Consider the following 15,098-nt stretch of genomic DNA (forward strand, 5'->3'; position numbering starts at 1 on the left):
GATCCCACATGCCGCGGAGCAACTAAGCCCATGCACCACAACCACTGAAACCGCGTGCCACAATTACTGAAGCCCACATGCCGAGAGCCCGTGGTCCGCAATAAGAGAAGCCACGGCAATGAGAAGCCCGCGCACAGCAACGAAGAGTAGCCCCTGCTCGCCGCAACTACAGAAAGCTTGTGTGCAGCAATGAAGACCCAAGGCAGCCAAAAATTAATTATTTAAAAAAAAGTACTTAAAAAAAAATCATCAGGCGTGCAGAGAAGCAGGAAACTATGACACACAACCAAAAGGGAAATAGAGAATCTAAAGAAACAGAGCCAGAAACAACACAGGTGATGTAATTAGCAGGAAAGGACAGTTATCAATAAAAGGTTATTATAAATACGCTCTATATGCCCAGGAATGTAGAAGAAAACATGGACACAGAGAGGAGAGGAACAGAAGATGCAGTAAAGACCTGCATGGAACTTCCAGAAGTAAAAATGAAGGAACAAAAACATGCCAGAGAGGATTGAAAAAGTGTCAGACACTGTAGAAGAAAAGATCACTTGTTGGGAACCTGAAGACACAATGACAAAAACTATCAAAATGAAGCAGACATTGGGGGAAAAAAATGAGCAAAAAACATGATCAGAGACTGACTGACCCAGGAGACCATATAAAGTCTGTCATGTATATTTAGGGCCCCAGAAGACAGGACACAGAGGACGGGGCAGGAAAAAAATTGGCCCATGTGTTTAAAATTTGATTAAAATTATAAGCCCACAATTAGAAGAAACTTAGTGACCCCCAACAGAAGACACATAAAGGCCACCCCATCAAGGTATCCATAATCATATTAAAACTGGACACAGAAAGAAACACTTAAAAGCAGACAGAGATATAAACAGATTCTTCATAAACAGTTGGAAAAAAAAGAATGTCGGAGATTTTTCAGAAAATATACAAGACCAAAGAAAACGAAAAGATTTTTAAACAACTCATTTTTTAAAAATTGCTAACTGGAAATTCTGTACCCAGTGAAATACCTTCCGTCTGGGGACAGAGACAAACCGACAATTATAATTATGCGTTTTGAATGATAAAAGTGTGAGGGTTTGATTTCTTTATGTATGTATGTATGTATGTATGGCTGCGTTGGGTCTTTGCTGCTGTGCGCAGGCTTTCTCTAGTTGCAGCGAGCGGGGGCTACTCTCCGTAGCGGTGCGTGGGCTTCTCACTGCCATGGCTTCTCTTATTACGGAGCATGGGCTCTACGCACGTGGGCTCAGTAGTTGTGGCACGTGGACTCAGTAGCTGTGGCTCGTGGGCTTAGTTGCTCCACGGCATGTGGGATCTGCCTAAGCACTGCACCACCAGGGAAGCCCTTCCACTTTTAAAAAACCATTTTCATCTGTTTATTTTCAATCATTATCAGCCATTGCACATTTTCTCTCTATAGAATACCACAGAAGAAATCACAAGACTTCATCTGTAGGCACCTCAAAGTGAGAGCTTATAGGGAACCCCAGTATCAAAGAAGGGGAATCCACACACTAGTCCTTCACCCAGCAGCATCTGCACTGCTGGGGAAACGGAGACTCTCGTGCCGAGAGCCCATGCCTGCTAAGACAGAATCTGCACTTCAGCAAGATTCCAGGTGACGTGTGTGAAGGACCAGGCCTGGGAAGCGCTGCTCTGGCCCCGGGGAGCTGCAGCTGGCATCTGCAGAAGCTGAGTCTCTCCATCGCTGCACTGAAACCTGATTCAAGCCTAGTTTCTGACTCCAGAAATCTGGGCTTTTCCCCCAACGAATCTCCCACTTTACACTCCCGATGACGGTCATTTCCCCTCGGCTTATAAATGTATTCAAAGCCTTCTCAAGGTAAAAACACAAAAACCATTTCCCCAAAATCAAAGCCCCTGACCCAGCCACTTGTCTCTCCTCTTTCCCACCCAGGTGGTCTTAGGAAGGAACTTCAACTTGTGGACAGAGTTGTGTGCATCTGTTGTACATTTCCTCCTGTACATTTACTATTCGAGTGGGACCTTTTAAGGCTGTCTTCTACTGACCCGTCATAGAATTCCAAAGTGGCGACCTGGCCCTCCGCCATCATAATAAAAAGAGCTACTATTTATCCAATGTCTGTTATGTTCAGACACTGTTTAAGTGCTTTACATGCATCTTTGATTTTTTACTTAAATTAGATGCTTTTGTAATTTCTATGATATTCCCCTAACTCCTTGTGTAGCTACCTGGCTAGTCCCTCTTTTGAGACAGGATAGGTCTTTAAATCATTCAAAATAGCCTCCGGTCTCAGCCTCTTATAAATTTTCAAAACTCATCAATTCTCCTCAATAGAGTCTCATGGTATACTCCCCAGCAACACATAAAAATTCAATGAAAATTGAACCTCACTGTTTAAAAAAATGAAAAGAAAAAAAAGGCTGCATTCCATGGAGAACACGTTCCACCCAATGAATAATTTACTGAACGACCATAAAACGTCATTCAATATTCTTGATATCCTCATTTTCCAGGACTGTGAAATTTGATTTAATGAGGACAGCTTCCTTTATAAGATGATGGTAAAGGGAATCTCATAACGATTATAAAAATCTTCAGCATTCCTTGAGACGTTTCGATCCCATTACTCCCACCCTCACTAAGTGGAAAAGAAAACTTGGACCAAATCTGCACCTTGACCAAGGACCACAACCCAGACTATATCATTAATACTTTTCTTTACTATAAAAATATAAAAGGTAAATGTTTATCATTTGTAAAAAATAAAAGTTTACTCATTACAGTGATAAAAGCTAACGCTTTTGGGAAAATGTGCTACGTGCTGGTCACCCCAGGCTCCATCACTCTCAGCTAACCACCCCATTTCACGGAGAGAAGTGAAGCGTTGAGAGGGACACTTCCACGAATCCCCTTTCACACCCGCCTATACACCGGAAGCCGGCCCGTGTGCTCTCATTCGCTACCTCGTCCTGCGACAAGGAGGCATGGTCCTTTACTGCCACGTCAAACCTTCCTCACGTGGTGCAGTGGACGCCACTGCCATTTCAGGTCACGTGCTTCTGCAGTTCTCCCCTCTCCTCCAGCATCACACACCCTCTCTCTTCAGGACAGTTCCCATCCGCTTAGACTACGGGATGATTTCTTCACTCCAAACGTGATGTAATGTGGGGTTACCCTGCTCAGCCCTTCACCCACAACCTTCCACAGCGATCCGTGCTCTCTGAAATGTTCTCATACCCCCTCCTCTCTCCGTCTCTCCCTACCACTCCTCTGGAACACATCAATCAGGCTTTCTCTGCAGCCACCCGCTAACTCTGCTCTTGTTAAGGTCGACTGTGACCTGTGCATCACGGTATCCAGTGACCAATTTTCAGACCTCCATCGTCCTGCAGATGCAACTGATCACCTCTTCCTTCTTGAGAAGCTGTTGCCATGTGTCCTTTAGAACTCCACCCTCGTGTGGACCTTCTCCCATCTTAACAGCCCCCGCTTAGTCCACCAGCAGGACTGATTTAGGACATAACCCATGAAGCTCTTGTCCCTCTACCACTTCATCCAGCTTCATGACTTTAAATACCATCTATCCACCATGACATTTGTATGTCCAGCCTGACCTCTCAACTCCAGACTCACGTATCTATGTGCCCACGACACATCTCGAGTGCAGGTCTAACTTACGTCTCAGACACAGCATGCTCGACACCAAGCCTCTGGCCATCCTTTCTCCACCCCCTCCCCCGCCCACAAAACCTGTGCCTCTCACATACCCCACTTGTCAGTATCTGCTCAAGGTCATGCCAGCTCCCTCCCCCAGCTGTTCATGACAAAGACCCCGCCATCACCATCAACGCTTCATTCCCCCGATTCGTCCCATGCAACGTGTCATCAGATTCTGTCGGCTCTGCCTTCAGAATATGTGCTGCCCACTTCTGCCCACCTCCACCACTGCCACCCTGGACTAACCCACCAACATCTCTCTTCTGCTCAAGCACTCACACTGTACAAGTAAGAAGAACCTGTGCTTCTTACCCACCAGTCATACACCTCAAGAGCCATCCTGGTGCCGCCCCCCAGATATGAACAACTCCCCTAAAGGGAGGACTCGGGAGCCGTACTATAACATAACTTTCTCAGGGAAGATATTCCAACAGAGCAAACCTTTTTAATAAAGATTGAGTCCCTCTTGTATACTGGACCTTAATTTAATGGACTCCGAACGAGTCACTAGTTGACTTTTCAAAAGACTAGAGGTGACTGTATCATGAACCCCATGGTGTAGCACCCAAAGCCAGCTTTATTCTATTACGTTCTGGTATATCCCCACCCCCAGGAAAGAAAAGACGTGACTACGTTCAAAAAACAGCACCAAGGTCCATCTCCACTTGCCCTTCACGAGGATACTGTCATCAGGTCAGCTGTCGTTCTGGTCCACTGAAGCAAAAGACCTGTATTCAATTCTACGTGCTCGTCCTTCCCCCGCATGCAAACATCTGGGGCAGATTACATCCTGTTCCTGCTTAGCTCTCATCAGCTTCTTTCAGTACCTTTAACTTCTGCAGAGACATTCCCAGACAGGTGACGGCTCTGCCTGAGCTCCTGAAGCGATGCGTTTACTTAATACCCGAGATTTGAAGACATGACACTGGGTTGTGGAGCGGCGGAGGCAGGACAAGTTTTGACAGCAAGAAGAGCAGATAACATCTGACACCTTAGTTTTGAGGTGTCTTTCCAGTCACGTTGGAACATCCCACGGCCAAAGAGACCCTGTAGTAAGTAGTAAGGAGCCGTGTTCTTCCTTCAATGCCTTGAAGTACCTTTAACTAACTATGATTCTGCATCATCAAAGCTTCCTTCTCATTTGAGAGTTAGCCTGTTCACACACAAATGGTTGGACCAACAATTTTACAAAAGAGATAGGCTCATTCATGGAGCAGGGGTAGACAGGTGTCTGGGATGGAGGACAGGGGGAAAGAAACGTTAACTAGAAGGCACACCCGCTCGATTTTAGATCTTACTCCTCTGCCTCTGAACCATGTCGTCTTGGGCCAATAAAACATTTTCTCCTTGTGTGCTGATTTCACTGCCCATAAAGTTCGCCTAGTAAAATTCAGACCTAACTTCTAAGAATTGCTATGAAATCAAATGGAGTCATATGGGAAAATATTTTGAAAATCAAAAAGCACAAAGAAATGAATCAATAATGCCATCTGTGGCAGAGTGAACACCTCTTTTTTATTCCTAATTTCATCCTGACCAGGACTGGATCGATGAGAATCCAGGCTGATCGAATGACAAGCTCAGTATCAACAATGGATGCTTCCCTCACTGACTGACCCCTGACGCAGGTGAGGTCTCAGCTTTCCATGACCCTTAGTGCACATTTCATACGGCCAAGGTTGACATCTCAGCGGACATCCTACTAGGGTGGGGATATTATGAAGTCAAACACATCAGAATTAAAGATGGGAGGTGTTTCATCAGCAAGAAGCCCATTCATAAACGAAGATGTATCAGGTGTCATAAAAACTAAGACAACAGGGGCCTTCTCTGATGGCGCAGTGGTTAAGAATCCGCCTGCCAGTGCAGGGGACACAGGTTCGAGCCCTGGTCCGGGAAGATTCCACCTGCCGCGGAGCAACTAAGCCCGTGTGCCACAACTACTGAGCCTGTGCTCTAGAGCTCATGAGCCACAACTACTGAGCCTACGTTCTAGAGCCTGTGAGCCACAATCACTGAAGCCCGTGCGCCTAGAGCCCGAGCTCGGCAACAAGAGAAGCCACCGCAATGAGAAGCCCGCGCACCGCAACAAACAGTAGCCCCCGCTCGCTGCAACTAGAGAAAGCCCACGCAAAGCAACGAAGACCCAACACAGACAAAAATAAATAAATAAATTTATCTTTTAAAAAAAGAACGAAACTAAGACAACAACAGCTGTAACACACGTGACTATTTTATATACTGTTAACAAGGAAAAAGGACATGTTCATTTATAATTCAAGATTACATCAGTTGTAAGAAAAACACATTTAAACATGGGAAAACATGCATTTTATGACTAGTACGAAAAACTGTAATAGTTTATCATGTTGCTTAAGGTTTTATAAAAGTAAGAGGAAGGGGCTAATGGCTAGTTAATAAACTAAAGCAATGAAGCACAATCTATCTATGTCTCTATCACGGAAAATAACACGTTTCATAAAGGACACATGCGAAATCATCCCTTGTGAATCAGAGAAATCATCCCTTATGATTCGGATCTAGGCTTGAGAGACACCCATAGCCTTGGGCTGTCATTTACCCCAAACATTAAAAGGTGAACAGAGTGTCCTAATACTCTGTGTACCAGAACTGCCTCTTTTTTCTGTAAGCTACATCAGGATCCCAAAGGGTTCTGGAGACAAGATGTTTATCTTAATTTGCCCCCAAAGATTCATACTGGAGACTTTCCCAATGAATGCTGATGGTGACTTTTGTCAGAGTTCATACGTTATCCAAAGGCAGAAAACGTATTCTGGGGTGAACCCTATGATGAGTTAATAAATGTGAAAAATTAAAACAAAAAGATTCCTGTTCTAATATACTTAACTATGTCATTAAAAAGAATAACATTGTTAACTCTGCCATCAGCCTGAAAAAGCAGCAAAAGTAGAACTGTATAGATAGTCATATGAGAAGTTAAAGAGATCACTACATGAGGAGGCCATGAATGGATTCTAGGTATGTTATTATTAACATGCCCCTGAAAATCTTTTCCACATAGCAGAACTTCATGACTAAAATTACCAAGAAAATACTTTCTGTCTAGAAATTGGTGCTGGTAATACAGACTAAGAAATCATGACAGTCTGAATGGTTAGGTAGGTTGTGTGATAGCATTATGACTGGTTCTTCTTCTTAGATCAGGAGTTGGAACACGCTTTCTGTAAAGGGCCAGACTTCCTGTAAAGTTTCCACTTTGTGGACCATATGATATATCACAACTACCCAACTCTGCTGTTGTAACACAAAAGCAGCCATACATGATATATAAAAAAAAACTGGTTTGGCCAAGTTCCAATAAAACTTTACTTACAAAAATAAGAGGCAGACCAGGTTTGCTGTGTAGGGTGTTGTTTGCAAGCTCATGCCTTAGAAGATAAAGCTCAGACCATCTTGCAAATATACACATGGGGCCAAATATATCTAACAGTCTAGTTGTTTCTGTTGGAGCAGAATAAAACCTGGAGTCCTTCTGGGTCCGAACTCTTACCAAGGGAAAGCTTAGGTTCCTGACAATATGGAACTTGTACGCATTCTTAATACATAATGTGGTAACCAGGGGCATGGACGGGTCTGTCTCAATGAATGACTAGCCTTAAAAATACTGAAACAGGGATGAGTCCTTTCAGGATTCAGTCTGTTTAAGCATAACAGTCAGACATTTACTGCAAAATAAAACAGAAGCAAAAAAACGCAGAGCGAGATAAGAACAATCGAAGCAGCTAAAATTGCACGTTAAGGCTTTGAGTTATTGGACCAGCGGGCTGAGGTCTCTCCACAAAGTCCCTCACATTAACTGGCGTCTGTTTTCCCCACCTTTCAAGTTCCAATTAACCTTTCTGCCAACAGCAGATCACAATTTGTACACACGAGTCCCATTTTAATAAACCGACGTGGTTCAGATGTCCTCACGGTTATTTCAGAGAGAACGGCAATTACAGAAGCCCACTATCACATCTGGAATTTCAGAGAGAAAGGTTTCAAATATATCTCCCTTCTCAGGGATCAGATGTAAAACTATCAACACAGAGTCAGCGATATTAAGGGATCATGTGTTTACCAAGCGAAGAGCAGGGCACATCTTGTTCCTCTAGATCCTACAGCAGCATATATATGTACAGCTTGTGTACAGAACAGAATACAAAGTAAAGTAGGAGTGCACTTTATAGAATGTAGGAGACACAGGGATGGCCTTACTGCCCTTGTCTTTGCACAGATTCATCAGTTTTGTTTATTGTTTGCTTGTTTCCATTTCTGATCAAACTTCTCTGTTCTATGTCTCAAGGGACCTGAATCCCTCCACAGCCTAGAATGAGCCCCACCGAGTCATGACCTGCGCTGGTGTAATCACCTCCGTGTGTGTGTGTGTGTGTGTGTCTGCTTCTAACCAATAGAATATGGCCAAGGTGAAGAACTGTCACTCCTGAGATTACGTTGTGTTATATAAAGTTCCGTCTCAGCAGACTGGAAATCAGGATTCTGGCCTTAAAGAAGTACATAGCTGTTTTGTGACCTGCCAATGAAGGGGGCCACATGGGGAGGGACCACAGGCAACTTCTAGGAGCTAAGAGTGTACTCCAGCCAAGAGTCATCAAGGAAACAGGACCGCAGTCCTACAACTGCAAGGAAGTGAATTCTGCTGACAATTGCAATGAGCCTACAAGCAGATTCTCCTACAGTCGAGCCCCCAGATGAGAAGGCAGCCCGGTCAACACCTTGATTACAGACTTGACAGATGCTGGGCAGAGAATGCAGTTAAGCTGTGCCCAAACTCCTGACCCAAAGAAACTGTGTGCTGTGTTCAGCCACTAAGTTTGGGGGTCATTTTTTATGCAGGAAGAGGTAAGTAATATAAAGAAACATTCATGTGAATGGCAGGTAAGCATGTTTCCTGGGAAAGTTTGGATTGGATCCCTAAAAAAGCCTGAAGATATTCTGGAAAACCTGAAGTGTAATATGTCAGCTCCCTTGAGGGAGGGCAGAAGCCATGATTTATCCTCCTCTGTGTCATCTCCAACGTCCAGAAAAGGACAAGATACAAAAAGACACAGGAGAGCTCTTCTATCTGATTTGACACTAAATCGTTAGCTTAGCTGTGTGTGTCAGTAGCAGAGCAATTGGCTATGTAACTTCAAATACCTGCCAGTCCTACGTATTATCACAAGCATTTTGAAGTTCACGACTACAAAGTGCTTCCAAAGACTTCACTTATGGTAAAATCCTCAGCCCCCAGGTACTTCTGGCAACAGATGTCATTATGTAAGTTTGCAAATCACCCATATTCCAGCCAGTCACAAAATGCTGAGTAGAAGCTTTTGGAGCAAAATAAAACTGAGATTAGGAAGATCACGTATTGATTACGTTAGCAGTTGAGAAACACTTCCATTCTAGCTTTCCAAAACAACACTAAACACTTTTCTAAAATAACCCTGTAACACAGTGAGCCCCTGTAACCGTCCAAGGGGAATCCAGCCACAGCAACACGTGGACATGGGGAGAGGGGTCAGAGATGGAGCTGAGAGGCCGTCTTGCCACCTGCAGTGGGTGAGCCATGTGACTTGATAATTTCCAGCTTCCCAGGCTTGCACGCTTCCACACACAGCTCTGTGGACTTACAGTGTGCCCTGCTTATCTCCATGCTTGTCGGGAAGGTCAGACGGCATCAGGACTGAGGATGTATTTTACGCACCTTAAAATTGATGGAGCTGGGGCTTCCTTGGTGGCTCAGTGGTTAAGAATCTGCCTGCCAATGCAGGGGACACAGGTTCGATCCCTGGTCCAGGAGGATCCCACATGCTGTGGAGCAACTAAGCCCGTGCGCTACAACTACTGAGCCCACGAGCCACAACTACTGAAGCCCACGCACATAGAGCCCATGCTTCACCACAAGAGGAGCCACGGCAGTGAGAAGCCCGCGCACCGCAACGAAGAGCAGCCCCCGCTCGCCGCAACTAGAGAAAGCCCGCGCACAGCAACGAAGACCCAACATTGCCAAAAATAAATAAATTAATTAAAAACAAACAAACAAAAAACCGATGGCGCTGTTATGACCCCAGGTCCACAGGCATGTTTGCAGAACGGAATCTGTGTGCCCTCCAAGGTGAAACGCAGGCAACAGGACCCCCTCGGCAGCTCCCGCACGGGGGCGGGACCAGACCACCGTGTCTGTTTGGAGAAGCTCGGAAGTGCCCTACCAGCCCCCCATTCCACTCAAAGAAGCTCTGCAGTGTCGTTTCCCTCTGATGCCGCACGGGCATGTCTGCTGGCGTTCCCTCGCCACCACCCTCCACGGTGTGGCTTTGGTCCCCAGAGTGGACTCTTCCAACTCTTGTGCTCACGGCCCTTGCGGGCTTTCCGACCGCTCTTACTCTGAGCGGCCACCGTGCCGTCAGCCTGGCTGCTTCACGGCAGGTCCCTGGGTCCCTGGTTTGCCCTGGAAGAGACAGTGCAGCAAAGCAGCCCTCCCCCTCTTCAGCACAACTGATGATTTTAGACAGTGGTGGTCTGGGACAGCAACGCTCTATCATCTACCCGAGAGCACGGGGAAAGTATGGTGCCTTCCATACGGGAAAACGTGGGCAAGCCTCAGCCCAGAGTATGGGCTGCCCAGAGGGTGAACAGCCAGGTGAAAATCTCTGAGAAACCCCACCGCTAATAAAAGGGCGGCTTCCTCCAAAAGCATGAGAATCATCAGGCCGAGAATCACCCACAGAAGAGCCATAACGTGAGGTGGGAGGAGGGCAACGGCTGGAACCCTTCTTCATTGATGCTAAAAAAAAGTTCTACTGTCTGATTAACTAATAATGGAAGCAGCAGGGGGCTAGGTTTTAAGAAGTCTCGAGAACTTTTTTAATGTGAATTTACACACACATGCACACACACACACACCTGAAGGAAAGTGAACTTCCCCAGCCCCAGAACATGATGCCCTCCCATGCCAAGGACCCACTGGCACGTGGTCAGCCTGCAACTGCGTCCCAAGTGTCCGTGGCTGTGTACGGGGCCGCTTACCTCACAGAAGCTCTGGCACTGCTGCTTCCGCAGGTCCCAGGACACCTTGCAGGGCTCCAGGCACTAGGAGAGATGAACAGTGAAAACCAATCAGTTAACACGGGAAAAAAACAAAGCCCAAAAGGAAAGAACCCGCCTGTGCACACTCCTGACTTCTCAGGGCCTACTTTTCCCAGTGACTTTAGGAAATCCAATTAATCAACAGTTCATCGTAACTGTGCGTATCCTAGGAATCCGAGACAAGAGCATCATGACCGAGCAGGGACAGAAAGACATACGTTTCCACACAATCGAAAAAGGAAAGCTGCAGAGTCTGAAGGCGACATGCAGGAGAAGCAGGTGTATTCCCTGTCAGGCACAGCAGTTTGGATATTTATTTTTATTCAGTAAAAAATAGTTTCTAAAGGTTGTTGTTACAGATGAATTTTTTCCTCGTCAACCTTAACGATAACTTGCTTTTAAATTGACAACATAGGGTTTTTTTGAATATTCTTCTGTAAGTGACTGAAGTATTGCATTAAATATATGTATATGTGTGTGTGTATATATATATATATGTATATATATATATATATATATATATCACACCCATTATTGTTAACTCATGTGTTTATCTCAGTGAATCCAGCAGCGTTCACATTTACCCAGTTTAATTACTCTATTAAAATGTATGGAGTAAGCCTGAGTATGAGACTCTCCCATAAGAGCTTCAGAATACAGTTTGAATACATATATGTAATTTACATATAGGATTTAATAAATCAAAGATAATAGCCAGGATCCACTGCTCAGTAACAACTGTAATAATAAATAATATATTACTGAATGAACAAAGTATATATACATGTAAATGTAGGTTTTATATACATACTACTATATATAACGTACAATTATAACACTTAAAATATAGTACTATATATACTATCTATATAATATATTGTAATAAATAAGAGATAACAGCCAGGCCTCATGATTGAAATTAAAATCTTACATTCATATGAATGGATATTTGATTCTCCAAATTATATTTTAATGCAAATTTTAATTAGTACAAATTAATCATCTCGCAGAGTGAAATGACAGTTATCTAAATATTGGCATACCCTGGTTCCCATAAGCTCATGATTACTCTATGTATCTGACTTTCATTATTGATAAATTTTCCAGTTGATATCAAAATTCTCAGTTAAATTTCAGACATATATAATGTAGAATTCAGAACATACACCTGTACTATATTTTCACTTTACTTTCTAGCAACCTCCCTGTTGTAAAATAAAGATACAGTTTAAAGATGAACTGGAAGGGCTTCCCTGGTGGCGCAGTGGTTGGGAGTCCGCCTGCCGATGCAGGGGACGCGGGTTCATGCCCCAGTCCGGGAAGATCCCACATGCCGCGGAGCGGCTGGGCCCGTGAGCCATGGCCGCTGAGCCTGCGCGTCCGGAGCCTGTGCTCCGCAACGGGAGAGGCCATAACAGTGAGAGGCCCGCGTACCGGAAAAAAAAAAAAGATGAACTGGAAGACTCTATGGTGAAATTTACTTTGCAAATGTCCACTGCTATTTTTTTCAATCAAAAATGCATATATGAAAACAAACTACTGACTGTATCAACTGTCAGTCTGTCACAGCACTGCTCTCAAAGTGCGATAAATGACCAGTAATATGAGCATCACCTTGGAGTTCATGGGAAAGGCACTAGGTGTACAGAGTCTAGCAAGTTCTCCTGAAAATCTTGGTGCTTACGCTAAACTTTAAAAAGAACTGCCTTACTGTGGTAAACATTTCCCAATATATGTGTGTATCAAACCATCACACTGTACACTTTAAACTTACACAACGTTATATATGTCACTTATATCTCAATAAAGCTGGGGGAGAAAAAGAACTGCTGTAGAATTTGATGAAAACAGGGTCTGTAATGGCTCTTTCCTGGTTCATGTAAGTATTATTTAAGAATCAGTCTACTGCTTGTGAGAATATTCTAGATTTTATATCCTTTAATGTTGCATATGAACAATTCATTTTTAGTTATTTTAATTAAAAAAACTTGAGCTCGTCAATGATGCTTTTCCAAGACCTATATAAGCTTGTCCCAAGTCTATTAGTGTTCACCTCTTCCAAGCATGTTCTAAAACAAATGTACAATTTTTCACCAATATAACGATTCTAAAAGAATACCATTTTTCTAATAGCAATGAAATAGTTTAAAACTTGTCTACCTTACATAGTTCATGAGCTCCCTAAAGAGTGAGTTTTGTTTCCTAAAGGTACAGCCAATGCCTTACCCCACAGAGTTATCCTTATTTGTTGCAAGACATTGGCTCCTAGCCTAAAAACTTTACTGGTCATTTAATAAATACGCTTAGACCTAACTCCTTCTCAAGACTACTTGATATGAATAAGTGGCACTCTTTAAAATACTTTGCAATTTTTTCATTTGAAGAAGTGGCCTACAACGGAGCAGGACCGCACCACAAGACCTGGGGAGTTTTCACGGACAGAGGCTCAGCTACTTACAAGTTAAGTATCTGTCATTTCACTCGGGAAACATCCAACAAGCATTTATTCCATATAAAAACTGTTCAGTGCCATGTGGCTAAAAATGTCTCAGAATAATTATGTGATTCTTGCTTTCTGTCACTGTTGAACATGTAAACTATGAAAAGAAGATATTACATGTATACAGTTGCATTTTCATAACTAGAGACATGCATGAGTGCATTAAAAAAGTCAGTCCTTTGTGATGTCCATGATTCCAAATAACCATATTCCTGACAACTTGTGGAATAAATGCCTGATAAAAACTAGGTATCATTTACAAAAGTGGGCACAGTTCTGAAATGCTAACAGCAGCAATACGTAATGCACTTGTCTTCTTGTTAATCCAGAATCGCCATCTGTCAAGTCTAGCATTGGTATATACGATTCATTTAAAGTTCTATTTTAATTGCACGCTTGCCTCATTTCTAGTCACCACTAATCAGTAGCAGCTGAAGATACATCTCAAAATGCTACTAAGGACAGCCAACATTTTCTTTTAGTAATCCTCGGTGAAAACTACCTGACAAGAACAGCCTAGATGTAAACATTTATGTAAATCTTGGCAGGATAAATTTTCCACAGCTCTATTTCTTTACGGTGCTACTGGCCAGGTAAAATGATTTCAACAAAAGCCAAAGAGGAAAAAAATGACAGCCATTTCTCTCGCACTTTGAACAAGAAGGAAACACTTTCTATTTCTCCAAGTAATAATAATAATAAAGTACTGCCAAAAAAAGGTAGTCGTAAAACTCGCTTCCATGTGTGAAGGGAGTAGAAGAGAAGTAATACTACAAGCAACAACTGCAACTCTAAGGGCCGTGATCACATACTGCGTCAAACTACAAAAACAAACAAACAAAAACAGTAATCAAAGTTAGTATTTTAGCAAGTGGTTTAGCCTTTCAAGTTTTAGGCTGATCAACTGTTTGAAATCATTTCCTCCTAGGCTACTACTTCAAGCCCAATGAAGAAAAACTTCACATTTCAGAGAAACTTAAAAAAAAAAAAAAAAAAAGGTTGAGCCAGCTAATCACATTGATCATCATTTGGAATGTAGCTATCAATTTTTTTTTTACTTAATCTAGAAAGATACATTCACAATATCACTCGCTCAGATAATTATATATTAAATTTATATTTTTTAAATGTTCAGTAACAGAGATTGGTTCAAGATGGTGGAGTAAAAGGACAAGTACTCCCTCCCTCTTGCAAGAGCAACAGAAACACAACTAACTGCTGAATAATCATCGACAGGAAGACACTAGAACTCACCAAAAAAGATACCCCACATCCAAAGACAAAGGAGAAGCTGCAGTGAAACAGCAGGAGGGGCGCAATCACAATAAAATCAAATCCCGTAACCGCTGGGTGGGTGACTCACAGACTGGAGAATAATTATACCACAGAAGTCCACCACCGGAGTGAAGTTCTAAGCTACATGTCAGGCTTTCCAACCTGGGGGTCAGGAAATGGGAGGAGGACGTCCCAGAGAATCAGACTTTGAAGGCTACTGGGATCTGACTGCAGGACTTTAAAGGTCTGGGGGAAATGGAGACACTCTTGGAGGTCACACACAAAGTAGTGTGCACATCGGAACCCAGGGGAAGGAGCAGTGACCCCACAGGAGACTGAACCAGACCTACCTGCTAGTGTTGGAGTGTCTGTTGCAGAGGCAGGGGGTGGCTGTGTCTCATCATGAGGACAAGGACACTGGCAGCAGAAGTTCTGCGAAGTACTCCTTGGTGTGAGCCCTCCTAGAGTCCTCCATTAGCCCCA

At 43.5% G+C, this 15,098-nt stretch overlaps 1 protein-coding gene across 1 annotated transcript in view; it reads right to left on the bottom strand.

Annotated features, from left to right (window-relative positions):
- The window catches only part of ANOS1 (anosmin 1), a 191,677-nt gene that overhangs the window by 70,108 nt on the left and 106,471 nt on the right, over positions 1–15,098 (bottom strand). Inside the window, exon 3 of the mRNA XM_027095459.1 lies at positions 10,781–10,843. Within this exon, the coding sequence (XP_026951260.1) occupies positions 10,781–10,843 (63 nt within the window). The remainder of the gene's footprint in view (positions 1–10,780; positions 10,844–15,098) is intronic.

Source organism: Aethalodelphis obliquidens, unplaced genomic scaffold (genome assembly GCF_003676395.1).
Source record: "Aethalodelphis obliquidens isolate GAN/ISIS:26980383/991018 unplaced genomic scaffold, ASM367639v1 scaffold91, whole genome shotgun sequence".
In the NCBI taxonomy this organism is placed as follows: domain Eukaryota; kingdom Metazoa; phylum Chordata; class Mammalia; order Artiodactyla; family Delphinidae; genus Aethalodelphis; species Aethalodelphis obliquidens.